General features: G+C 39.6%; 1 protein-coding gene across 1 annotated transcript in view; it reads right to left on the reverse strand.

The window, feature by feature from the left end:
• DHRSX (dehydrogenase/reductase X-linked) overlaps nt 1-26,623 on the reverse strand; it is a 169,252-nt gene that overhangs the window by 101,274 nt on the left and 41,355 nt on the right. Inside the window, exon 3 of the mRNA XM_065626670.1 lies at nt 16,125-16,193. Within this exon, the coding sequence (XP_065482742.1) occupies nt 16,125-16,193 (69 nt within the window). The remainder of the gene's footprint in view (nt 1-16,124; nt 16,194-26,623) is intronic.

Genomic DNA, 26,623 nt, shown 5'->3' on the forward strand with positions numbered 1-26,623 from the left:
CGCCCTGCCTTTTGGTCTTTCTGCAAATCTGACGGGGAAAAAGGCAAGGAAGAATACATTTTCTGGGGCACAGGGTCTGCATAGAAACATTCTGCCTTTTCTCTGAAGCTTCACCACGAAGGAGCGGGCATTGTTCAAGCATGGCAAGGCGATTAATATGCTGTAATGTCTGAGGCAGGAGAGCTTATCCTACAGGTGGATCAAGGAGTCCAGGTGTTTGGAAAGTTGTCCCCTGCCTCCTCCAAGGATTCCAAAACCACACACTATTTTTGGAGCTTTTTCAAACCACTGTGTTAAAACACCTGGGCTCTTTCAGCTCTTTCTGCTAGATATTGCCATGGGGGAGTATTACATATTCCTTATGCATGCCTTGATATAATTCACAAAAATAAGTGATCAATGACAGTGTGAGAGCCAGACACTCTCAATTAAGATCATATCAGCTCCAAAACAAGTTATTTTTTTTTCTTATTCCCGCCAATTCTTAATTAAAACAGGTAAGTAAATACATAAGACAGCTGAAATTGAATTTGGAAAGGCTGAAATTCCCAAAGACAAACTGTTATTGACATGTTACTGAAGAAACAAAATATTATCCACTTTATTAATCTTTACTTTCAGCTTGCATAAGAAAAGACTAATTCCTAGCCAAAAGAAATCTTGATTCATAGTTCTCCCTGAGTCACTTAGTGAAACAAAGCTTTTAGATCTTCACTGTAACAATACCTTCACTGTAACAGTACCTTTAAATAAAAAAAGTCCAAAGCACAAAGCATACTCCTGAATTAAGAGGCTGAACTGACCGTAATCAAAAAGTCCAACTTGCTCATCTTTAGAAAGTACTCCTGTATCTCATCCACCCTTTTCCTCTGCTTTCTGAGACTTTCACAAAATACACCAGGACACTGAAGTGACCTTTTAATCGACAATTTAAATCACTCTTGTGACTGAATATGGAGATTCAATATAAACTACTGTTTATTTATCATACTAAAAAAAGATGAAGGGTCTGTGTTTATACAGTCGTGTCCAATATAGCCAGCAGCACTCCAGCTGCAGTTGGCACCCCACTCATCCTTCAGCTGTTGCTCTTCCACCATTACTGCTTCTCGATGCTAGTATCTATTTCTCAAAACTCTCCCTTGTGAGATAAAATTAATGTGTCCCATGAAAGAGCAACTCAAAAATCTTGCATTTATCTAGCACTGTATGTTCATGCTAGTATCTGCATCACTTTCAGTTCAATATATTTAGGTTAAAGACACATGTCACAGTATTCACAAATGCCTTTACAAAGGCTTTCAGATGTTCTTGCTGGTAACTCCTGTTTCCCTGACTACTTCTCTTACTCCAACAAAAAGGAAAAAAAAAATCCTTATTTATTCATCTTTTCCTACATATTTCCTTACTGCATTCACTTAAAATTAGCTTCACTTTCCAGACAAGGTTTCTGACTAGTCAACAAAGCATTCCCCCTGCTCTGTGTCTAATCACTTGCTCTTCCATCTTCTCAGTGGACTTAACACCCACACACTGAGGTAGGTAATACACAGGAGGGCTCCTGAATAAAACACCCTCTGTGCAAAGGTGCTACACAGCAGCAGCTTGCATCCAAGCCTGCCACCTTCAGCGCCTTGCTTTTGCAACCTGCGAGACTCATTCTTCAGTTCCACAAAGATCAGTACATCTGTTATTAGAAGATGGAGTTGATTTGGGCAAAGACACTGCCCATTTCCAAATCATACCTGTTTGTTTTATTTGAGCATTTTCTGTTCTGCACACACCACACACCAAAGAAGGAAAAGAAAGAAAAGAAAGAAGGGAGGAAGGCCCAGTTGTTAGGGCCCCAAGGAGAACCCTTCCCTATGTACCTGAGTCTAAGAGTTGACTAATAGCCCTGTTCATCAGGAGCAGAGTCGTTGCCTCTGCCTGCTGCCAATTCTGAGCGCTCTCAAGAGAAACGTAAAGGTTCATTTGCTTTGTACCCAAACAAGCCGTAGGTGCCAGGTGTTACAAATTTTCTGTAAAACCAGCTGAATAAACAGGTGGTGAAAGTTGCTGACAACTCAGAAACATTGAGCTTAACCAAGGTTTGGGAGGAGTGTTAGGAATTTCCCGAAAGATGAAGCAAAAGTACACAATTAGGCAACACTTAACAGAGGAATGATTGCAGATAAGTGCAAGGTTTTGTATGAGAGAAGAGAAAAATAAACATCATTCTGGATGAGTGTGATCTCTTCAAAATAAGAAATTCTTTAAAGGACCACAAAATGCTTGTAACTGGGTACATGGGGGGTTATAATACAAAGCAACTAAGATCTTTGACTTATTGTCTGTATCTACCATGCATAAAAGAAAACAAAAGTTATAGAGACTATTTTTGGCTTGCATTCCTCCTCCTTAATACAGAAGAGTCTGGTTCAGACTTATTGCACTGGGATGCAAGATACAGAGATTCCAGCTCTTTGTCAGGTAGATAAAAGGCAACTGATTTCAGCTAATAGCCAACCTTTACAGGCTACTTTCTCTGTAAACTGGAGCCCAGTGCTACACAATGTTTTCTAAGGAGTCAGACTGATTAGCATATATGAACTCTAGCATGTAGAGAAATCACACTGCTATTCAGCACTATACAGGCTAAACAAGGTTTTAGAAGCCTTCAAAAAATCCTTGTAATTAACTCTAAATTCATTCGAAACAAAAATATTCCAAGGTACTCATTTTAAAATGTGTAGCTGAATTACAGTTCTTATTGACTGAAGAAATAGAGAAATTTAGTTTGTGGAGCTTTTAGTAGAAAGTGCACAGATGGATGGGAACAGCACCTGCATGCACCGCTATTGTGATTCAGATTTGAAGGGCCATGAGACTCGATGCCTTCCAGCACAAATTTGTTGCCAACAGGGATCAAAATTCTGGGACACCTCAAAGTAATTGTCCAGGTGAATTGTTGGAATTGTCACTCTACTGTTCAATCTGGGGCAAGACTCTAATTAAGGCAGTACACTGAAAAAGAAATATATTGTACCGTTCAAAATTATGAGGTAGAATCTCTGCATTCAAGTCAATGGAAATGTCACCATTTGTTTTCAACAGGAGATGGAATTACAGCCCCAAACCACATTATTTAGAAGGCTATAATACTCCCTCCAAAAAAGAGCTAGAAATATTTAGATGCGACAATCAAGTAGCTTTGTGATTCATATGTCTTGAATGTAATCATACAAACCATTAGGTGCAGAATCCTTGACATTTCTTCTTAGTCCTGTGTAAACATCAAGTTCTGCTCTGGCAATATTATTATATTTCTCTCTCTTTACTGCTCAGTTTTTAAGGAATTGCTTTTGAGTTGCTTGGCCCCTGGCAGGGAGGGATACAGGTCAACTGAAAAAAAAATGTCAGGAAAGGAACCGTAACATTAAGGTTTTTTTTCATCCTGTCTTCCTAAAGCTCCAGTATGGTTTCACTGCTTTCTACATGCTTGCTGCTCATGTTCAGCATGAACATAAAAACACCAAAAGAATTTCCCAGATTTTAATAATGCTTGAGAAATGTGTCAATATATGCTGATAGAAGAACTTCGAATGCATACATCAGCACCTACCACAGAAGAGAAGGGGAAGAATGAAGAGGGCTTCAAAACTTTAGCAATGGTGATCCGTACTTCCTTTTCATTTTCTGACTTTACAAAACACACCGGGCAACACGAGCCTCCAGTCCCTGTGTAGCAGGGGGAACCTCTGTGTCTCCAAGGCGTGGAGCCACAACAGCCTTCAGGGGTCCTTCTCTCTTGAGCAAGGCTTGTGTCCTCTCCTGCCAGCCCTCTGCTCTTTTAAGATGCTTCAGCCTTTCTGAGAGCTGGCAGACCCCTCTGCATAAGACAATGGCCTTTACCATCAGCTGTTAGTGCAGCCACATGGCTGCACATGGTGTAGGAGCTGCTGTACCATCAGCATTCCCTTGGCAGCTGGCAGGGTGCAGGTGCAGGCTCTCACACCGCAATTTGTGCTGCTCCTCTGAGCACAGCCAGCACACACAGGGCTCAGGGGCTTCAAAACGCGAGGTCCTCTGGCCAAACTGGCCTTCCCACTGCTCCTTTCTTGCCTTCTTCAAGGGCTCTCCCTGCTAACCTAGAGAAGGAGGTGATGCCTGAGCATATCACTATTGGTCCAGATGGATACCAGGGATGAGCAAAGAGCTCTCACATCAAAGGCAAAAGAGATCCACGTTGCCAAGGAACTGCTTGGGGGCAGTGATGAAAAGACATAGATGGATAACTTGAGGTTAAGTTCATATGTTTAAATTGCTGTGTCTACCCACTGACACCTATTTCTGCTTTGACTTTGGCAGTCCAACTCAGAACTTGCTGTTCCGAGATATAAAAAAGACAGAAACAGTTAGAAACCCATACAACTGAGACTTGAGAAGAAAGGTTTAAGGACGAAGGGATAGTTCAGTGGGAATGGAGAAGCCAGGGAGACACTGAGACAAAGAGGGCAGAGAGAGAAGCAGCACAGGAAGAGAGAAAAACCCATCAGGGGTTATTTCATCCCATTTAGAGAAAATTAGCTTAATGATTCAGTCATTCTTTTTCTGGTTTTCAACTGAATAATAACAGAAGTTATCTTTTAGGCTTTTCCCAAGGCTAGCATGATGCCTCTGCCTAGGACACAAACACCCACTGGACGCAACGTGTCACTCTTACTTTGTGATTTTTAATCTGACAGCTTTGAAACAAATTTAACAGAATAGTTGCCAGAGAAAAGATTTCATGCAATCCAGATCATCTATGTGTACTCTTCCAATCCCATAAAAATCAATGAAAGAGCTTGTTTTTCCCAGTTGGGCAGTAGGTTTGTGTCTCCATCTCAGAAACCAGCTAAAAAGAGATTAAATAAAACTTAGCTTATTGGATAAAACATGCAGAATAGCACATCACACTGCTCCTTCAAAAGATGTCAAATTTTTCTGACTATGCAAGCACCATTAACCTAGAACCATTTTTTAAATTGAAAATGAAAGGCATGATGAAAGTACAGGCTGTTCTCATTGATACTTACTGCTCGCTTACAGTACACAAACCAGAGAATGTTAAGCAACTCCTATGAGAACATGAATACCATCTTAAACAGAACACGAAATAGCAAGATGTGTGTTACAAAGCTGTATTTCCCATTCCTTAAAATAATGAGAAAATGAAAGAGAGGCAGACAGGGATAGAGAAGGAGAGAGACAGTAAGGAAGGGAGGGAAATGGGGGAGATGAAAAGAGAAAGGGAGAAGAGGGAGAGAGACAGAGATGGAAATACAATGATGTCATGAATGCTGAATGCTTTGGAAGTCCTTCAGAGAAGATTAGGAAAGTTAATTACACAGAAGGGAAAGGAAAATACACCAATTTCCTTGATGGAAAGGTAGGAGGAAATACATAAGCTCAGGGCTAGAACAAAGCCAATACCCTCTTGCATACCACCTGGGAGATATAAATGAGACTGAAAGCAAAGCATCAGCCTTGCGTGTGCTGTGCTGGCCCAGCTCGTGCCGTGTGAGCGGGCATGGCTGTCACAGCTGTGTCACTGTCAATGGGACGTGACTCTCTGAGAGCTTCTCTACTACGTTAGTGCAACGACTGCAACTCCCAACAGCAAAATCCTGAAATATGGAGTGACTTCTGTTCTCTCCTCAGGGACTCATATACTAAGAATCTGCTTAGCATATACGATAACAACCAGACAGCCCCTGTGCATTGTATTTTCTGGATATAATCTTACGCTCCTTCAAACTTATGTGGCTGTAACGTCTTTCCGGGTTCTCCTTTCTCTCTCTCTTCATATGCTTCTACATCCTTTTCTGCTCCTTGCTTTTTTTTCTTCTCTTTAGTTTCCCTTTCATCTCTCTTTTTAGTATCTCTCAGCTTTGTTGGGCTTATTAACTTGCATATTAGTGTCTGAACTGTTTATTCTGGATTAAATTTGAAACTAAATTAAAAAATATGGTCATTTAAAAAGAAAATGAAATATGGAATGTGATATTCATGTTGTGATTTTTTCTGCCATCATTCTGTCCTTTGTTTTCCTTTTTTTCCCCATTTTCTCCCATTTTACCTGTCCAATTCAGCTGCTCTCTGAATGCACATGTATCAATTCCTTTTCACAGCATCCATTGCAGTAGGATGCTGAGACTTATTTAACTCAAGGAGTAAAGAATATAGAAAAATGATTACCTGAAATTAATCTGCAAAACAAGGAGAATGCCATGCTGTTTTAAAAATAAAAAGGTTCAATGAAAAAATCTACTTTGCAAGTCAAAGAATAATTTACTGCTAGTAGTGTAAATTTATACAATTCTCTGAGACTGAATTCTCCTTATATCATCACTTACATTTAATCTCACCCAGTGCTAAAAAGAAACTGAAGGAAAAACAGAACTAATTTTTACCTTCTGTGACTACCAGAAGACGGTGTGTTATAAAAGGTCTCTCTGGGTGACTGAGATGGCGGTTTGTGGAAAGGGTCCATGAAGCCAGAGCAGGGCGAGTACTACTCAGGTCCATCCCCCACCAGGCTGCACAGGACAGACAGCAGGCAGGCACAGACCCACAACCACTCTCCTTTCAGTTCCAACCCACTCGTTACACAACTGTCCCCCGTGCACCACCATGCTGCACCGGAGCCAAACTCCCCACGTCACGTGCTTCTTACCGTGGGCTGAAGGAAATGAATTAAATTCCCTGTCCAGGCCTCATTCTGCTGCCCTACAAATCCCCGAACTTGGGGTTGGTGGGTAGCACCCTTCTAGCTGAAGGGATGGATCAGCCCTTTTGCATGCAACTTCTGAAAAGCACAAAAGCATAGCTTTATTTCAGTGTCTTATCTTCAGAAAATAAGGTAAAATTCATTTAAGAGACTAAGGATGGAGTCGCTAGATTTTCACATAGCCCATGAATGTTATTTCTGGACTATCCTCATAACGTTAACTTTGGTGCCAGTACTTTACATCACCTGATAAGTTCTTCTTCATCTAAACAGAAAAATGAGTAGGTAAGATCTCTACCACCAACACGTACTTCAGGATGTGCACCCAGGGCATGGGGATGAGACCCCAGGCTCTGCCCCAGGGTGTCTCCTGGACAGTCCACACGGAGGCAGGAGCCAGACTTGAGAGCTCCAAGGGGCTGAAGGACCTCTGTGCTCAGCTCCAGCCAGCTCCCCAGAGCTGCTGCGGCCACATTGTCCTGCCCACCGCCATTCACATACTCTGCCAGAACAGTAAGTGGGAGCCAGCAGACCTACTGGGCACCTAATGCACCTTGGGGCCCAAATTTTCACCAATAAATGCAAACATGAGCCTAAATTCTCTACTTATGACAACACTGAGATGAAGAGAAAGTCCACGCGGCTTTGCTCTGCTCCACACAGCAAATGCAAGTTGCCATTCTCTGATGCCTTCCTCCAGCACCACACAGTGTACAATCATATGCTCTGTTCATCCACCTGAAGTGGGAGACAGGCAGAGGGTGACGTCGTTTTCATTACTTGAAACTCAAGATTTATTCAGACTTAATCTTTATATATACCCAGGTTGATCAACACAAATGCGCCAGTTTGAATTCAGATTTATACAAAAAGTCACTGTATGGCAGTTAATTGGATAATACGTGAACACTGACACAAGTTCTCTTTTTCAAGCAAAGGCAAATATACTATTTTATCCTGCTAGGAGGACACACAGAAAAGGATGCTGCTTTCTGAATAGCATGTTACCAGAGCTACAATTCAAGCAAATAAAGAAAAAGAAAAAAAAAAAAATCTATATTCTCTCTATAGGACAGACTGAAAGGACACATGGAGAGGCAAACACAATGCAATTATATATCACTGGTAGTTGTCAAGGTAACTACAGGATTATGATTTCAGACTAAAAAATCATTTCACGTATCTTCTAAGATAGCAATCTTCAGCCAGTCATTTGATATCATTTCAACTGGAGGAAGACCCTGAGTAAGATTCTCATGAGAACCACTTGCTACATCAGCCTTGTCAGACATGCTGCAGTTCTACACCAAGTAAGCACATTTTTTGACATCTCTCTCTACTAGCTATGGCCTATGATTTATAAGCATAAGGCCTTCATGGCACTGGAGATGTGCTTTGCCTTCTGCATTCAGAAACAAAATCTTGAAGGAAATCTCGTTTGAAGACTTAACTTAGCCCGGGGCTGAACAACTGATTTTGCATAATCTCAAAGTAAAAAAAAAAAAAATACCAGATTGATGGAATCACAGAATCACAGAATGGTCCGGGTTGGAAGGGACCTTTGGAGATCATCTGGTCCAACCCACCTGCTAAAGCAGGTTCACCCAGAGCAGATTGCACAGGAATGTGTCCAGACGGGAATGTCTCCAGAGAAGGAGACTCCACAACTTCTCTGGGCAGCCTGTTCTGGTGCTCTGGCACCCTCAACATAAAGAAGTTTTTCCTCATATTCAGATGGGGAAAGTAGTCTCAGACTCACATGAAATAAGTGTTTTCCACAGGACATTTCCATTTTGTGGAATTTTTAAACAAAATCTTGTTTTAAACAAAATACTTGCGAAATTCTCTTTAAAAAAAAAAATCCATTATAGCACTCATTTGCAAATCAACACAAAGAATGATAAGCAGCAGCTTATTAATTCAAGAAGATTTTAAGGTCTAGATTCTGAAACAATTATTATCTTTGATATCACAATAGTCTGATACATAAGAAACTCAGAACTAACTGGGATGAAAGCCTTTGATACGGACTGACCTGAACCAAGCTACCACATTTTTGGTCAATCTCTTCTGCAGGCTGGGGCACTTTCCCTGCTTTATTTTGCAGATATGAGTGCAAAAATGTTTTTCTCCCTCTTTCACCAATAAACAGTCCCATCAAAACAGGCAAATCTCTAGAAAATATTTTGTCTTCATGAAAAATTGTTCCAGGTAGGGTCATGGGATTTTTGCATGGGCTGACTTCCAAGTATAAAAGCCTGCAAGATTTTAGATTGGAAAATGAATTTTTCACCAACCCCCAGTTCAGAAGCCCCCAAATGCCATGACAAAGTTTTGGACAGCAGAAATTGCTTTTTTCCTTATACTGTTTTTTTTCCTTTCTTCCCCTCCAATGTATACAATAGTCTTTGTGCTATAAAAGAAAAATAGTTTTCCTATGTTTAACTGGCACTTCTTGCATTTGAGTTGGTGCCCATTGCCTCTGGTCCTGCCACTGGGCACCACTGAGAAGAGCCTGGCTCTTAACTCATTCAGGAATTGGGACATCCATTCAGAGCTTTGATTCTTTGCCATTAAAAAATGGTCCTCAAAACACAAATTAAGCATGGACACGCTAGTGTTGGCCCTTCGGAGGTGCAGATGCTGCTCTCTGTCCATGCTCCCTCTGGAGCCTTGCCGTAGTGTTGCGAGGATGAAGCTGACAGGGAAATACCGGCATCCCTGACACAGTCAGGTGGACCACAATGTCTTGGTTCACATGCAGCTCACGCCTGGAAGGATACGCACACCGCCCCTAAGTTCTTCAAATACAGGCTCTGCCTTTCCCACATTTACTTCAGGCCACAAATTCTCCATGCTCCTGGCAGCTGGATTCCTAGCGCAGAAGCTGATGGCATTTACACAGAAAATATTCTCCTTGTTATAAGTGAATTAACTTCTAAAGACCTACGTGCAACCCACAGAAGCTAGGACTACATAAAGGAGGTCTTGGAAGAGAGATATGAAAGCAGTCCAGAGAGAGAACAAATTGCCTTTTTCTTGGCTTTGCCTTTCAGTATTTGCTGGCAATTTTCTTGAGAATAGACAAGGTCTGGAAATAGCTCATGCAACTTGCACGCAACCACTGCTTGGACTGAACAAAATAATGGCATACTGTGGGAGGTGTCAAACCCAGGAGCACCTCTATCTGGCCACTGCTTGATATCATGGCTCTACAGGTACATAAAAGAGGATCAAATTCCTGTAAAGAGGTGAAATGGCCTTTCAGAGGCAATTTCCTTTTGAAATTCCATTTCTCTGGTTTGCCTTCAGTAGGGCAGCATAATCAGCAAAATCCTAACCTCGGAGCTCTGGTCCCATTAGTCACACAAACCTCCAATGATTTACAGTCAGAAAATCATTTCAAGACATCTGAAAGGACTTCCTATTCTGCCTACAGCTACACCTGTGCACTTCTTTGTCTCTAAGTTTCAATTAGAAACAATTTAAATAAGAGAAAATCATGTTTCCTAGTGGCAGAGCCTGTTAATGAAATATGTTTCACATTTCCAATGGAAATGGGAATTTAGGAAACCAACAGGCAGAGCTTGTGCCTGCTTTATGAATACATTTTATATCTGAAACACTTTATCTCCATCTCACTATTCAGAACTGCAGCTTATCTTTAGCTCTGTGAACCATATTCATATTGCTCCTAATGTCTGAAATGCCACTCGTTTAACATGACAACTCAATTTCTAAGGTGTCTTAAGAAACACAAAAAATAGGGGATTCTCTATTATTTTAAAAGTCCACAAGCACTCCGGGCAAAAACCTTGTAACGTGTTACAATGAAAGTCAAAAGGAAAGCAAAAAAGACACGAGCAAGCAGGGTCAATAAATTTAACCATGTTTTTGAATCAGAGTATTACATAAAACTAACAGAAAAGCAGGACAATTGATTTGCAAGCTATTCACTTAAATGATTTTATCAGAGGGCTCTGAAGATACCTTTCCATGGATTAAAATCTTTCCTGCTTAATATGGAGCAAAAAGTCACCAGCTTTACAGGGTAAGAGATGTAAGTGCTAACTGCACAGAGAAACTGTATTAGCCCCTGTGTTAGTTACTTGGACTCTAAGAAGGGGTCTTCCATCCCTTGAGCATGTGGAGGATCCATTTCTTACAGACTTGGCTAGGTTTAACACATCCACTATTCTTCAAGATTCAAATATTTTTATATGGCTTGAATATACTTGATAGGAGCTTAGATGAGGCTACAGAAAGAAAGGAAATCATAATCTCTAGGCAAGGCTCTTCTACACTTCATCACGTGACAAAGCAGAAGAGCTCTGCAGTTCCACACAGGGTCCTGCAAAGTGACATACTGTCAGATCAAGACTTCTTTTCTCTCTTATCACCACTCTGTCTTTCAAGATGTCTTCATGAGCCTGGCATTCAGTCGTACGACTCTGAGGGCAGTCCTTGGCCTGCCAAAGCTAAATACTGGAGATAATGCACTAGTATGAAAAAAGAAACCATGTAGATGGAAACTGCACTGTTGCTGCTATGAAACTCTTTAAACCAATCCTACAGGTCTTTCAGCATCAGCAGTGGTGGAGAAAGGATATGCCAATGGCAGGATGTGGTAGAAGGGACAGAGTAGCCACGTCAAGTCTTGCCACAAGCTCAGGATGTTATGGTTTTACACCTCAAAACTACACCATGAAAAACAAATCTGACATGAGCAAGCGTAAACTCACACAAACTTACGCACACTTATAGAAAATACATCTCAACTACAAGTATTTTCTACTATTTTTGACCGTTTTGAGGATGACTTCCATAACAGCATCATATCATGTCAAAGAAAAAGTCCCGGGTGACATTTTAGCAGACTTTAACAAGACATTGGTCTTTGCTGAACTGATTTCCACAACTCTGGCCCATGTGCTGGGAGTACCGCCATTGACTCTTGGGCAAAAACAAAACAAAAAGTTTGGAAATTTGAGAACTCTCAGCAGCTGGCTTTCTCTAGCCCACAGGGAAAGCCAACAACAAATGGTCTGGTACAGAGCGGAAAAACGTGGACTGCTTTGTTAAAACTGGTGCCTGACATACAGAAGTGTCAGTGGAGTAACCACCCATGAGATATTCTGCAATTATGCTTGGTACCTATCAGCTAGATCACCCCTTCTTCTTTTGGGTAAACTCTTCGATCCCAGATCTGTAATAGCAACAAAAATCTCCTTGCTTGTTAGCAGGTTATACTGCAAAAGAGAGGAAGAAACTTTGTCATTTCCTTATTCCCTGGCTAAGCCATATGTAGCACAAACACCCCAAGAGAAAGCTCTGGGAAAAAGCCAGGCTTGTTGAATGCATGTGAATTGCAGTGTTTTAAAGGTGATATTGTTCCTCCTACTGCTTGGCCCACGCTGTCTTGATGTGGGTCAGACTGTAAATGACACAATTTGGTTGCCACCATGCTAACTTTGCATTTCTCTGACTCCAAGGGAAGAGAGTCTCTTCTTTCTTTCTCACCTGGCTTCAAATAAAAGTCCCATGAATGCTGTGGATTTAGCGCGTAGTTTTATAATTGTGGTTTTGTTTGAATTGCCACAAAAATGTTGGGTGAGATTAAACACAGGCTTCTCCTTTTGAAGAGGTCTGTCCTTAATATGATTTTTACACCATGTTTTCTCACTAACTTTTAATTTTTTTCTCCTTTGAGTCTAGTTGCAACTCCAGCTCCTACACTGCAGTTGTGGGAGCTTTTCCTTGGTACTAAGTGATATTTATGCATAAACTTTTGCTAATTGCTGATTCCATTGGCATTCATGAACCTATGCTGGAATGAATGAAGCTTTCATTCATGTTTTTATATTAGTTTCCAACATTTGTATGTTTGTAATCATCAGGCTAAAACCAGCTTTCATTTGCAGAGATGTAAACTGACGGTAACTGAGTCAGGAGATATATTCTATACTGTGCATGGAAACATTTTTCTGGTATCATTGAGAGTTGAGTTTATCACAGAAACTTCCCAGTTCCATAACTCAATGTAGTTTGTTCAGGACTGGTAACTATGGTTATGGCTACATTAACGAGTGGTTTGGATCAAAATAAGCCAATCTTTAGAGCTCATTTTGTGCTGGGGACCTGACACAGGCACTTCTACAGGTCTTTAGGATTCCTAGTTCAGATAAGCTCTAAGTTTGCTCATATGTACTAATGCCCTATTACTGCTGTACCTCCCAGGCTAGTTCTGTCCAAAGCGAATCCAGGTCAGGACCTGCTGTGCCCTTCCTGATGCGAACCCGTGCTCAGCGAGCGGGCAGCAGCTGAGTGTTGCCTGAAAAGTGCTCTCCTGATCTAACTAACAAACCCTCTAACACAGACACACCCTGCACGCAAATTTGAGACTTACACAATTAGAATATCTGTGTGGCAATCCCTAGCCACCAACAATTTTCCCAGCCATATAATTGCTACTATTAACAACACAAGTTCCCACTTTAACAAATGGAAGTAAGATAAATGCCCACATCATTCTGGCTTCTCCCAGCTTTGTGATTCAGAGCGTAGCAATCTGTTGCCCTTGGTCTTTTAAAAATAGTGCCCATATGATAATTTTAATGACAATGCGGCACTTCTGGTCTGTTCTGGATATCTGAGGGCTTTGATTGCTTTATCATCAAGGCAGTTCTGATGGTCAAGTGAATTGGGTCTAACATGCCCCAAGGACCTGTACTTGATTCTCCTCCACTCAGCTACACACCTCCCTCCTCACTCTTTACACTTAGCAATAGGTAACACAGCACAGAGACCTGAAACCTAAGAGAGTACTGGAATTTCTGGTGTAGCATCATGGGAGAGGGTGGGTGGTAGGAAGAGGTGATGTGACACATTACTAAGATTTTCTGTGTCCTTCAGCATTGCTGCTTTGTAGAGGGATGGCTGCAACTGCCTTCCTCTCCAATACTCTACCATCTTCTGACATTGGCTCTGGTTTGAATGCCTCCAGCATGGGAAACCAGACTTCCTGCCTCCCTGCATTTGGAAATTTTGTCAGTCCTTTCTTCATGTCTTGCCATGCTGCAGCAAAAAAGCATCACCTGTGTGCATTGCCTTTTTATTACTATCTTTTATCTCCTCTGAAACTGTTAACACGTGATTGCTCATCTGCTGTTTCATAGTAACCATTTATGTACAACCTTTCAATCTCCCTTCTCCCTGAAATAAGTGTAAACTGTGTCAAGTAGAACTACTTACCCTTAGATAGCAGACAAAGCCCCAGACAGACAGTGAGCCAAAACACTAATTACATGCATTCAACAAGTCTAGCCTTCTCCCGGAGTTGTTTTTGAGGATGTTTGTACTGTGTATGGCTCAGCTAGGTAACAAAGAGAAGACTTTTACTCCCTTTTGCTGTCTAACCTGCTAATGAGCAAGGAGATTTCCCTTGTTATTAGAGAACTGAGATCAGGATAGCAAACTGATGGCACCCACTCATACAGTTTGTCCATGGTAAAAGAAGGACAGCTATCCTAATCCTTGATCACACTGGCTGTCCAGCAATACTGTTCTGAGTAGTTCTTCTTCAAGAGTCCAATATTTCAGATGGAAACAGTTTCTGTAAGCAGCTTTTTCATATGGGCCATGGAAAATGCTCAAAAAAACCAAAAAGGTCAAAATAACTGGTAATGTTTCTACAGAATGACTGAAGAGATGTTGAGCCGTAGCTGTGAAAAGGCAAAATACTTGCACAGCTTGGTCCTGCTCACAGTATCCGCACACACATCTCATTACAAATGCAATATGCAATATGCAAATTCATCGATAAGCAATAAGACACGACTGCTGCTCAGACTCGCACAGTTCCTTTGTACTGGATAATGCACTTGCAAATACAAATATCTCTCAATCAGTGAGAGCCAATACTCTTCCAGTGTGTTTTTAGGCCAAATCTATCAGGGCCTGAGATTACCAAAGCCTCAGTCATTATAATTAAAATAAGGAACAACTTCAGTCAACTTCAGATACAACTTTAGCTTCCTCAAACTGCCAGCTGTATCTTGACAAAGCTTATAACTGAAAGGTTAAAGCTTACTTAATGCAGAAAAATCAAGAAAGACCGGGGCTCTAGAAAAGCCTATGATCACACTGATGTGAGAAATTAAGACAGACCCTGGTTTATTCAGCTTTACGCAGGTCATGTGACATAATTAATTCCAAATGATTTTGGTCTCTGTACAGAAACTTCCAGCAAGAGGTTTAAATTATGTAATAATTACCTTTTTCCTTTCATGATACTTCTGACTATGCCTTAATTTATGATGCTTTTAACTAGCATACATGTATCCTGAGGCTATGATGGGTGCACATTTATTTAAGTCAAAAGATAAATCTTAATGAAAGGGTTTTTTACACAATAATTAACGTATTTTGATCATCATAACAGTAATTATTAGACACACAAAACCAGAATCAGATCTCAGCAGAAGCCATGAAGATCTTAAACAGGGTGGAGTAGCAACACTGCCCTATTATTTTGCCAAAAATGATACATCAAAGTGGCAGTAGTGAATCATCGTACACTACTAGGAACTACACCCAGTGAATCCAACAGATGGAAATATTAGATGCACTAACATCCATCATAAACTGCAAATTACAACCACACAGCAGATAATGTGCAATATGCTTTTTCTCATAGTTACCAAGGTATGGTCTCCTTATGCCTCCTCCAATACAATAGCTCTCGGATTAAACAAAACAGAAAAAAAGAGAAAACAAAACAAAAAAACCAACCCAACACAACAAGAAACAGAACAAGCATAAAAACATAGGGATTTTGACTTGATATGAAAGGTCGATCTATTTTTAAGAACATAGTTTCATTTTGTGAAGGATTAAAAGCTCTCACCATGTGTCAGATAACACAACTGGGCACCCTTGTTCTTTTAGAAACCTCTTACCTCCAAAAAACCTCACTTTTTTAATGGGATTACACACATGATGGGAGGCAAGACCAGCGATGAAAAAGAGCACACCCACTCTCACCTGCTGTCATCCTCCCCTTAGCAGAAATGACTAGTATTCTGATTTTCTGCCCAGCTATTAAATCGTTGTACCCAAACACATGTACAAGCAGAGTGTAACTTGCAGCCAGCCCTTTTGCAATCACACACAGTAAGGAAGTCAAACAGAACTGAAAATACTTTTTAAAAATATCCTACTCATTTTACCTCTGTGTCAGATTCACTTCAAGAATTAGTTTCCCTAAACTAAAAAATGTTTAACAATACACAAGAGCACCACTTTTAAAAGAAGATGCCAGCAAAAAGAGGGGAACAAAGAGTTCCTTAAAGAGAAGGATATAGTACGGTACCTTTTCCAGTCAAAGTTTCTTCTTGTATTTGCCTCACCGCTTCTTGGCCTTCAGTCTCACTGTTTCCAGCTGTTACAACACAGAAAATGGAATATCAGTGATGCAATCAACTTAAGGACAGTGAATATAAGCATGCCACTATGAAGAGATAACCACAGTGTAAAACCGGTACAAAGTTTTAAGTGAGAAGGTTTGATATGTTATTGTCAGTCAGCACAGGTTTTCAAAGAGGGCTGTACAAATGCAGTGTTGTTCACATGAATTCTGCCTGCTTATCTCATTTATTCATGCAAGATGTGATGATCTGCTGGCTGGACCACCTGAACTGAGATGCAAATCTCTAAGCCAAGTGAATTATATCACATCCAGATTCTACAAAAGCTTCACTATAGGTTAGAGCAGAGCTCTCCTCATTCTTTTTCCAAAATGAAGACTTTCACAGTTGGAGGAAAGGTCTCACTACCCTGACCCAAACACTCTGGAAAAGTTTTACCAGCACTAACAGAAAATGTGATTAAACATCAAATAAATGCCTTTTGTGCCATTCAGCTTGGGTGGACAGTTAACAGTTGTCTGGCATTTGTCTGGCATTTGTCTGGCATTTGTCTGGCAATTGTTTGATAATAATTTATATCAAAGGACAAAATAAAATCACAAGCAAAATATTATGCTCGGTAGTACAAGTCAATTTTTTTAAATGAAGTTTAACATTCCATTTATCCATCCACAAATATTTTCCAAAGCATAAGGCACCAAAATACCTATTTTTTTTTAATCTAAATTGTATATAAATGCTGACATTTCTTATTAATTTCATAAAGTTGCCTTCCCCATTTCCTGATTATATAAACTTCTGCCTTGATTTCTATATAGGCTTCATCTTGTGCCCTTTGACAAGTGTCCTGTCCTCTCATTCACTGGTTAGCTATGCAGCAGAAATTTCAGGTTTTACATTTCTTTTTCTCACTTCTCTTTTTTCAGTGACAGATAATCAGCTCTATCAAAGGTAAGGAAAGAATCACAGCATCACAGATTAAGTTGAGCTTGGAAGGGACCTCAGGAGTCATCTGGTTCAACCTTCTCCTCACATTATTTGGTACATGTTCGTATTTATTTTAAGATGTTAGAACACGCTTTATAGTGCTATTAAACTGGATTAATTTGATCTCACAGATAATGTGTTCAAAAAGTAGGAGCAAGCCCTTTGAGACAGATCATGCGTCATCCATCGGCTGCACTAGCTGCAGGCTCAGAGCACTGAATGGAGATTTTTGGGACAACCCAATGACTTTGAGGAGGTAGGCTAAGGCATTGTTTTGAGGATGGAATTTTTGCTGTGGTTCTGCAGTAAAAACCAACAATTTGCAACACATCTCTGTGTTTCATGATATGCAAGAAGACTCAATATTTACGTAAATAGCCAAAATAAAGACACTTAGCATTCTAGATACTGGAGAGAAAATAATTCTCACATGAAACCTGAAGTCATACTGGTCTATAACTGTTCTCTATAAATTCCATTAACTCTGGAATTATATGGCTCAGACTGACCAAGAAAGAAAGAAAAGAAAAAACCAAAGAAATAAATGAACACACACAAAAAAGCAGTCATTTGCAGTATACTCTTCTTGCTGTTGTTATTTTTCCCCTTTAAAACCATCCAGCCTTATACAGAACAGAAACATTCAGCTTGATACTAATTTCCAGATATAGGACACAGCATCAACAAACAAACCCGCCAGTGAAACTGCCATTTCTGGGGAAATCTGTGAACAGGAGTTATGGGCAAGGGATCAATTTTCCTCACAGTTTCACCTCAAGTGATGTACTAGAGTAAGATTTCAAACTCAGTGTGTTATTACACCGGATGGAGTTAGGCTAGAAACAAAACCACTTTGGTGCCAATTCTGTGAAGGTCTTATTTGATTCCTCTTTCATTCAGCACTCTGCATGCAGAGAACAGGCTTATTAAAGCCTCCAGTGTCTTGATTTAACTCTCAGTATGTTCACTTAATTTGTTCTTTTAAAAGAGCTTGTGTTCACAACAAATTTTAATTTTCTTTATTTTGCTCTTACATAAATGGTTATTCATTAAAGCTCAGTGCCTTCCAAATGAGCTCATTTATTCATATTTGCATATTTTTCACTCTAGACCACTGGGAAAAAATAATTATTTTGCTAAACAGTAATTTTGAATCTCTGTTTCCAGCCTGATTCAACAGAGAATTTAAAAACCAGTTTCTGGAGGCCTGAGTATCGCAAAATTGAAATAACTTCAGTGAAAGCTGCTAGTGTAACGGAGGCTTTTGAAATACTCCTTTCAAAGAAAATCCTGTAAGAAAGAATAAAGACACTGAGCAAATGACCAAAATCCTCACTGAAAGTTCAAAGACACCAATATCAGAAAGATACCATAAGTCTGGGAGAGTAAACTGTGCTTCTGAGTTAGCTTAAGGAGATCAGCATCCTCTTGCTGAGGATGGGTGGGAGGGGAAAGGGCCATGGCACTGTTGTACTGCTTCTCTCCTGGTAGATACTTCTGCCATCCTCAAAGCAAAGTGGCTGGTAGGCATGAAAAAGAACAAGCCCCTTTTAAGCACCACATTAATTATTTGAAATTCATAAATACTTTTAAAGTCACCAAGCTAATGCAATAGGCTTTAGGTTAGAAAAAATCAAAAATAATTTGTATCTTCTTCATGAAAATGAGTCACTGAAGGTCACAACTTTCAAGTGCACTGAACAGGAGTACATGCTCTGAATTAAGGATGGGGACAGTTTACTGTGCGAGGGTCAAATTCTTACCACTATCAGCTGGTTTAGATCCTCAGCAGAGTATCTGTAGTGAGTCTTTAAAAAACTTTGTGATATGTAGGAGAACCCTCTGGTTGGACTTTTTCACAATGACTCACCATAATTTTCACATGTTTGACATGCCAGAATTCATCCATGCCAGAATTTACCCATTTCAAGCGCTATAGCGTCTGTAGTGTAAGACATGCCTACTCTGGATTTAAGTGGTTTTGAGGGGAAGATAAGAATGGGAAGACAGACCATGGTTTTTTTATGCAGTGAGGGAATCTGAACAAAAGTTTTGAGAAAAGGGATTCAATGTCTTGAGAGCTTAGATCATCAAAGTACCCCAAACCATAATAAACTTGCTTTTCATGTTAATTTAAACTGTCTGTTGGGAACTCAAAATAGATATAGTTGTCTCAAGAATTGTCTATGCAAGCTGTTCACTGCCGTATCTGTTGTTTTTCTTCTACGTAGTCCCCACAGAATAGTGAAAGAATCAGGTGAGACTGGTTCTAAAACAATGCTGACTACAATCAATTCTGAAAATAAAACTAATGACATAAAAGTTTATTCAAGTCTGAATGGATGCACCTGTATAAAATAAGATGACATTTTAATGACACGGAAAATCCTAATTCTTAGTATAATACTGAAACTCATGTTGGAAAAAAAAATAGAAAATAGATTTAAATATAACTTTTAGCCCCAAAAAATTACTCTTGTCTTCAACATTCATCTACACAAACACCACTAGTCAAAACATTTATCTAAAGCTGCCACAGAAGTATATAGACAAATTCTTATCAGCACCAATAGGCTTTGGATCTTACCCTAAAGGTTATGCTCCGTTGTCTTAATCACTTAAATAGATCCGAACTCTGAAAGTTATTTCAGGGATTTCAATAGAATTATCACAGAGGATTGCTCAGCCTGAATAATGATGACAAAACCACAGCCCATAGAAACCCAGCTTGGCTGGGGAACATTTACCCTATCCCTAGTTAAGGGGTCCTGATGCATCTATATGTATTCTTTATACAATATTTTTAATTTCTTTGAATGTGAAAATCTCTCCAAAAGAATAATGGCTACTCATGCTCATAATTTATGGACAAAATTGATCCCAATAAAAAAGCGAGACCTTTTCTGATTGCTGTTTTGCAAAAATAGAAATTTGTAATCTTGACATTTCAAGGGAACACACTGGAGGGCATTATAAAGAACTTTAAAATAGTCTGTGAACAATGATACAGCCTGTAGAGCTTAAGGTTGCCTGGAGAGAATAAAACCACAAACCAGAGTTAGTAGGAGCAGAATTTCCCAGCTTTCAAAAACTTTTTGAGATAACACCAAGAAGATGCAAACCACCCAGGACGTGGTGGTCCAGAGAAAGACCTGACCCCTCCAGCCTGGAGCCCGAGAGCTGCCTGTGCACCAAGGCACCCTCAGCCTGCGGTGAACCCCACTGTGGCAAACCCCGGCACATCACGCCCCAGCCCTCCCCACGCATCCCGGCCTCTGACAAGTGCAGCCCCCTCCTTCACCAGTGCCTGGGGAACCTGTCTACTTGAGGTAAACACTCATCTCCTGAATTATTTAGCTGTAATTATGTATCAGTTAATCCCTGAAACAATTAATGACTTTCCAGGGTTTGCAGCCTGCCCCATGGCCCTCCCTCCTCCCCCCTGACCACTCGAATTAACCGAACTTCAGATGTGGTGCCCAAACTCTAATGTATACATGTATCACCAGGAGAAGCTTGGCAGGATGGTAATAAATTCTGATTAAGGAGTTGCAGAGGGTAATGGTTAGGTGTCTTTGTGCAATAGAATATAAAAAAGATCCCAACTGGAAATTCAAATTAAGGTGCCTCCTTCTGAGTACCATAATCCTCATTATGACTGAAGAGGAACTGATTTAATTGGAGTGCCAGCCTGAAGACAGGGCTTGCAAGGGTACCCACAAAGCCTCAAGAGAAAAACAAAGTTCTATCAGTTGATGTTATGAGGATTATGATTTTGTGAGTTTGCATGGCATCACACAAGAAATAGCATGTGCCTAAGAGAGAGGAATGACTGCCCCCAAAAAGATCTGAGGATGAGAAATTTGAACTCCGTACAATATGAGTGATTTTTTTTAAAAGAAGTTGATAATGTCTTCAATTAAAAAAAAAAAAAAGGTCTTGTGGTCTTGTTTAGGAAAAAGTAATATAGATCTTGAGTCTCATCTATCAAACTTCCAAGTCATGAATTTGTTATTCAATAAAGCCAGATATTAGGAAGCGACCTGGTATTAAAAAAAAAATTGAGAAAATGATACAAAGCTTACACATGCCCAGAGACATCACACATCCTTTGTCATCCTGTTAATGATACACAGCCACAATTAAATACGTGCGTTTTTGACATGAAAGGCAAAAATTTCGTTCTAAGTGTTCCCTTTGAGAAAAGAAGCAAAACTGAATAAGGAAGAGAATGTCAGTTTGCAAAGAGAAAATAAATCATCATTCTTGCCCTAGGCTTCAGAAACCCAACTGTTCTAATGAGAAGGTAAGAAGGACCCTGTTTATCAAACCAAGTGCCCTGTTTCCAGCAATAACCTGTAGCAGATGCTTAAGTAAAAGGTATAAGTGACAGCATTAATTCCAGGAGTGGTATTTTCCAGTATATCCTCCCAGTAGCAAGAAGCTTCAGAGATTTCCTGAATCAAAGGGCACATCTTGTCTCTCAATGAACCCGTCCTCCACTATGTCATCTAATTGCACTTTCAATTCATTCAAGCACTTGGCCACCAAAGTGTTCAGGGACAACAAGCTCTGTGAGTTTTGATGCACTTCATAGAATCCTAGAATCTGGCAATGGTTTGGGTTGGAAGGGACCTTAAAGATCAGCTAGTTCCAACCTCCCTGCAATGAGCAGGGACATCTTCCACTAGACCAGGCTGCTCAAAGCCCCAACTAAACTGTCCCTGAATACCTCCAGGGATGGGGCATCCATGACTTCTCTGGGCAGCCTGTTCCAGTGCCTCATCAACCACATAGTGAAGAATTTCTTCTTCATATCTAATCTAAACCTACCCTGTTTCAATTTAAAGCCATTGCTTCCTGTCCTATCACAACATGGCCTTGAAAATATCCATTTCCAGCTTTCTTGTTAGGTTACCTTTAGGTACTGGAAGGCTCCTTTTAGGTTTCCCTGGACACCTCTCCAGGCTAAACAACCCCAGCTCTCTCAGTCTGTCTTCACAGGAGAAATGTTCCAGCCCTCTGACCATTTTTGTGGCCTCGTCTGGACTCACTCCAACAGGTCCACGTCCCTCATATGTTGGGGGCCCCAGAGCTGGACACAGGACTCCAGGTGGGGTCTCACCAGAATGGAGAAGAAGGGCAGAATCGCCTCCTTCAACTCACTGGCCACACTCCTTTTGATGCAAGCCTACTTAATTACATTTAAAAGTTGTACATCAGCAGGTTGTTTAGGGTTTTTTTAATTATTATTTTGTTGGATGTTCTCTAGTTTGTATACAATAAGACAGGGAATAACTACTTCTCATTCACTTTCTCTATACCATTCATAGTTATATATCACACCTCGGTCATCTGTTTGCAAGCAGTAGAACCTTTGTTTATTAGCCCTACCTTGCACAGAGCCATCCCATCCTCCTCACCATCCCTCTCTCTTTTTTTGCAGTTTGACCAAACTCCTTTTGATTATTCACAAGAGGATGAATCTATGATTTCTCCAAAGGAAGAGGGACTCCTCACGTCCTGTTTTCATCTTCTTTCCTGCTAAGTAATAAGATTATATTTGCCTTTATGACTGGCATTAAAAGTCAAATATGATGTGCAAAGAGCTTCCAACAGTAAATCACAATTTAGATTCTATATCAATATAAATATAGAGGTGTGGTTGTTTCTCCTCATATGTAGTATTAATATTTGCATTTACTGACACTGTATTTATCCATTCCTTCATAACTCAGTCATTCAACATTGTGTGAATTGTTCCCCATTCTTCACAGTGGTTAAGATTTCACAAGATACCTCTGGGGACCATCCAGTCCCACCTCCTGCTACAGCTGGTTACCCAGGACCATGTCCAGTCAAGTTTTGACTATCTCCAAGGATGAGGACTCTCTGGGCTGCCTGTGACTCTCCTCAACATAAAAAAGTGGAGGTTTATGCTTAAATGAAATTTCCTGTGTTTTGGTTTGCACCCATTGCCTCTTGTCCAGTTATGGGCAAACCCTGGCTCCATCTTCCTTACTGTCCTCATCAGGTATTTATACACATGGAAAATGCCCCCCTGAGCCTTCTCCTCTGAGGCTGAACAGCCCCAGCTCTCTCAGCCTCTTCTTGTGTGTCAGAAGACCAAATTCCTTAATTACCAATAGTCAAATTAATTTGACTATCCTAAACATGTTCATGCAAAATGCATCATCTCACTGCTCACCCTTTTTTCTGTAACTATCTTTAATAAATGTACTGAAGATATGCCTATGGGATCAGGAGTCCCTTTGCTCCAAACCAAAGCTTACAAATAACTCCTAAACATTGTTTTCCATCTCATAATCAGTTACTAATTTACAAGAGATCTTTCTCTTATCTCAAGACAACCTAGCCACTTTAAAATCTTTTGGCATGAACCTTGCCAAAAGCTTTTGAAAACCAAGATTAAATTAATTCACACAGTTGTTAGATTCTTCAAAGCATTTAATAAATGCTTGATTAACAATTTAAACAAATGTCTAGAAAAAAATTGCACTAACTCTTCCAAAATTTATCATTGCATATTAAACTCTGTATTTTTATAATGCCTGACATTTTTTTCAATATAAAAATCACACTCACTGGTCTATGCACAACATCCTTCCTAAAACTGCTCAACACTCATATTTGCTCACCACACACTTCTGTAGTAAGGATGATTTAAGGTCCTATGCAGAAGACACTAGTCTAGAAATACTTTTATGCTATTGAGAGATTATGTTTTTAATCACAGTGGCTTGGTTTAGACTGTTTTAAATTCTTTTCTGATGGGTGGTACATTATTTATACTGAGTTTATAACAATTGCTGTGCTATTTCTAAGCACTGTGTCTTTTTTAGCTGCTCATTTTACACACTTCTTTCAGAAGAGACAGTGAACAGCGGTTGCCTGTACAGAACACATTTTCAGATTGAAGACTCAAAACCCATTTGTTTTTTCCTCATAAGGATGCTTCTCCGTACCATCAACAAGCTTGTTTTCCTCTAGACCCTTCAAACTTTTATGCTATCCGTTTTGAAATAGGCAGACCAGAACTCAACACAGCATTTAAGGTGCTGGCACACAAAGGATTCATGCAGTTGAATCAACTCCTTGTCTGTTTTATTTGTTCCTTTTCTAAAATTTTCTAATATTTGGTTTGGTTTCTGCAAGCTATTGAGCACTGAGTTTTCATAGAATATTTCAACCCTAAGATCTTCCTCCAAAGTGGTGACAGGGTCAACACAGAACCCATCATTTCTTTTTCTGGGGTTAAGAATTTTCCCCATGTCCACCACTCCATATTGATCTACATTGAATTATACATGCCTTGTAACACTTAGCTTCTTATGGTCTTCCTGCAGTTCTTCACACATGTCCCTGGTCTTTATTACCCTGAATAATTCATAATAATACAATGTGAAAGACTTGTCACTTCACTATTTGCTCCTCCTCTAAAAGTATACATTGAAAGCACGGGTTCTAACACATGTCCCTGTTGAACTCCAGTGGTAACACCCCCTCTACTAAAAAAATAAACCTTTACATCTATGTTCTGTCATAACATGCAATGTTATTGTATGAATGTAGTGACATTAGTACTTACCCTTTGGGCTGTGTACCATAACAGCCTTTGGAATTTTGCTTTAACTTTACTAGAAATCCAAACAAACCATATCAACCCAAATATCTCTCATCCACTTGATAGTTTAGCTCAGTTAATCAAAGTATTTTACTATGCAATACACCTGCACAGTCGATTGAGTTACATTTCTACTTTAGATGATTACCGTCCGAAAAAGAATTCTTGTGGTCTAAGTGTCTTTTCAGATATTCGTCTCTATTTTAATAATAGTTTCAAATTTCCCAAGGAATGCTGTAAGGAGTTTGTTCATAAATAAGTGATCTTAAACTACAGCCAATTATAAAAGAAATCTATACATTTTAGAGGTGGGATGTCGAAAATGAATAAACGTAAACAAATATATATTTTTTTAAAAAAGGAAAAAGTCTTCTTAAAGGAAGGACAGTGACTGTGTTCAAACAGACATGAGGGACTAACGTGTTTGACGAAATTCTTATGGATTTGGAAGGCTGTGTGGCTGTGTGTGGCTGTGTGCACATGCATAGTGTATAAATAACAGACAACACTGTAAGTAGAGTTTTTCATAACCCTGATTACAGCATACTGATATGTTAAAAACTGAACTGAATGACAATTATAAGGCAATCTTTATGCATTTTCTCAATGAAAAAGGAAACCATCATCCACTTTTAAAAGGCTGGTTACATTTTGACACTTCTTGACTAACTCTACAACTCGTTCAGTCCTAAGAAAACCTGGTTAAAATTAGGAAGATAAATACTTTTATAGCAAAAATTATAACTCAAGCTCCTCATACATCTATGTACGGTGAGAAAAGACTATTAAATTATCTAATATAAATTTTTAGGAATTGAAATTAAATCAAACCATCTTTCAAAAGGAACAATTGCACCAGCTTGATAAGGTTTAATTCTCCCTCTAAAGTTACTTTGCAGTATTATACAATACAAGAATTGTCTGATTTATAGTGCAGCTTGGAAATTAGAAACTAATGTGAATAAAAGAGATGACAGAAATATCTCTTGCTTGGTCTCCTGCAGGACTTACAGAGGTCACACACAAGTCCTGAGTCTGGTGATGGAACAACATTTGTTTATGCCAAAATTGCACAGCTCAAATAAGTCACTTGAATATATATACATATATATAAAGATAACGAGACTGTTTCCTTCAGAATGTGAGCCTGTCTTAGAAAATTGTGACACTGATATACTCAGACACTAAAGATTGATTACACTGTCCTGAACCTGGTGTTTTATACCAAGCAGCATATGTGTAACATTGTCAAGCTGGAAATCTTTTGATTTTCATTCACCAATATCAGACAGGATTATCAAAGTTTCTATATTAGATATTATCACACATTTTTTTCCAGCCTTCTTTTATTACTATACTGAGAAAAAAAGGAAAAATCAAACTGAAGGTCTCTTTTTTAAAGCCAACAATTGTAACACACACTCACAGAATCCTCTTAAAATTAAACCCCAGTGATGAAGGGTGGTAGGAATGTGAAGAGTTTATGCTTCTAATCAGTATAAATACAGATACACAAAACTGTGGCCAACACTGTGAACCAGAGTTGAATCTACTGGGTTTTATGACTGGGATGACCGGAATGTCATGATTTTCAATGTCCTATTTGTCAAGAGCATATTTATTTGTAAGTGCACACAAAACACCATCTTCAGTGTCAGTCACTGGTCAGTAGGCACCAAAAACAGTGTGTCATTTCCCTTCTCTCTCTGAAAATGAAATTTCAGGATTATTTATCAAGCAGTAAATTGCTAGGAGGGAGCAGGAGCTCCCAGTGTGGCTTCATTCTGAAGACTCACCACTGGCAGTAGCTTT

The sequence above is a fragment of the Caloenas nicobarica genome, chromosome 1 (assembly GCF_036013445.1).
Source record: "Caloenas nicobarica isolate bCalNic1 chromosome 1, bCalNic1.hap1, whole genome shotgun sequence".
In the NCBI taxonomy this organism is placed as follows: Eukaryota; Metazoa; Chordata; class Aves; order Columbiformes; family Columbidae; genus Caloenas; species Caloenas nicobarica.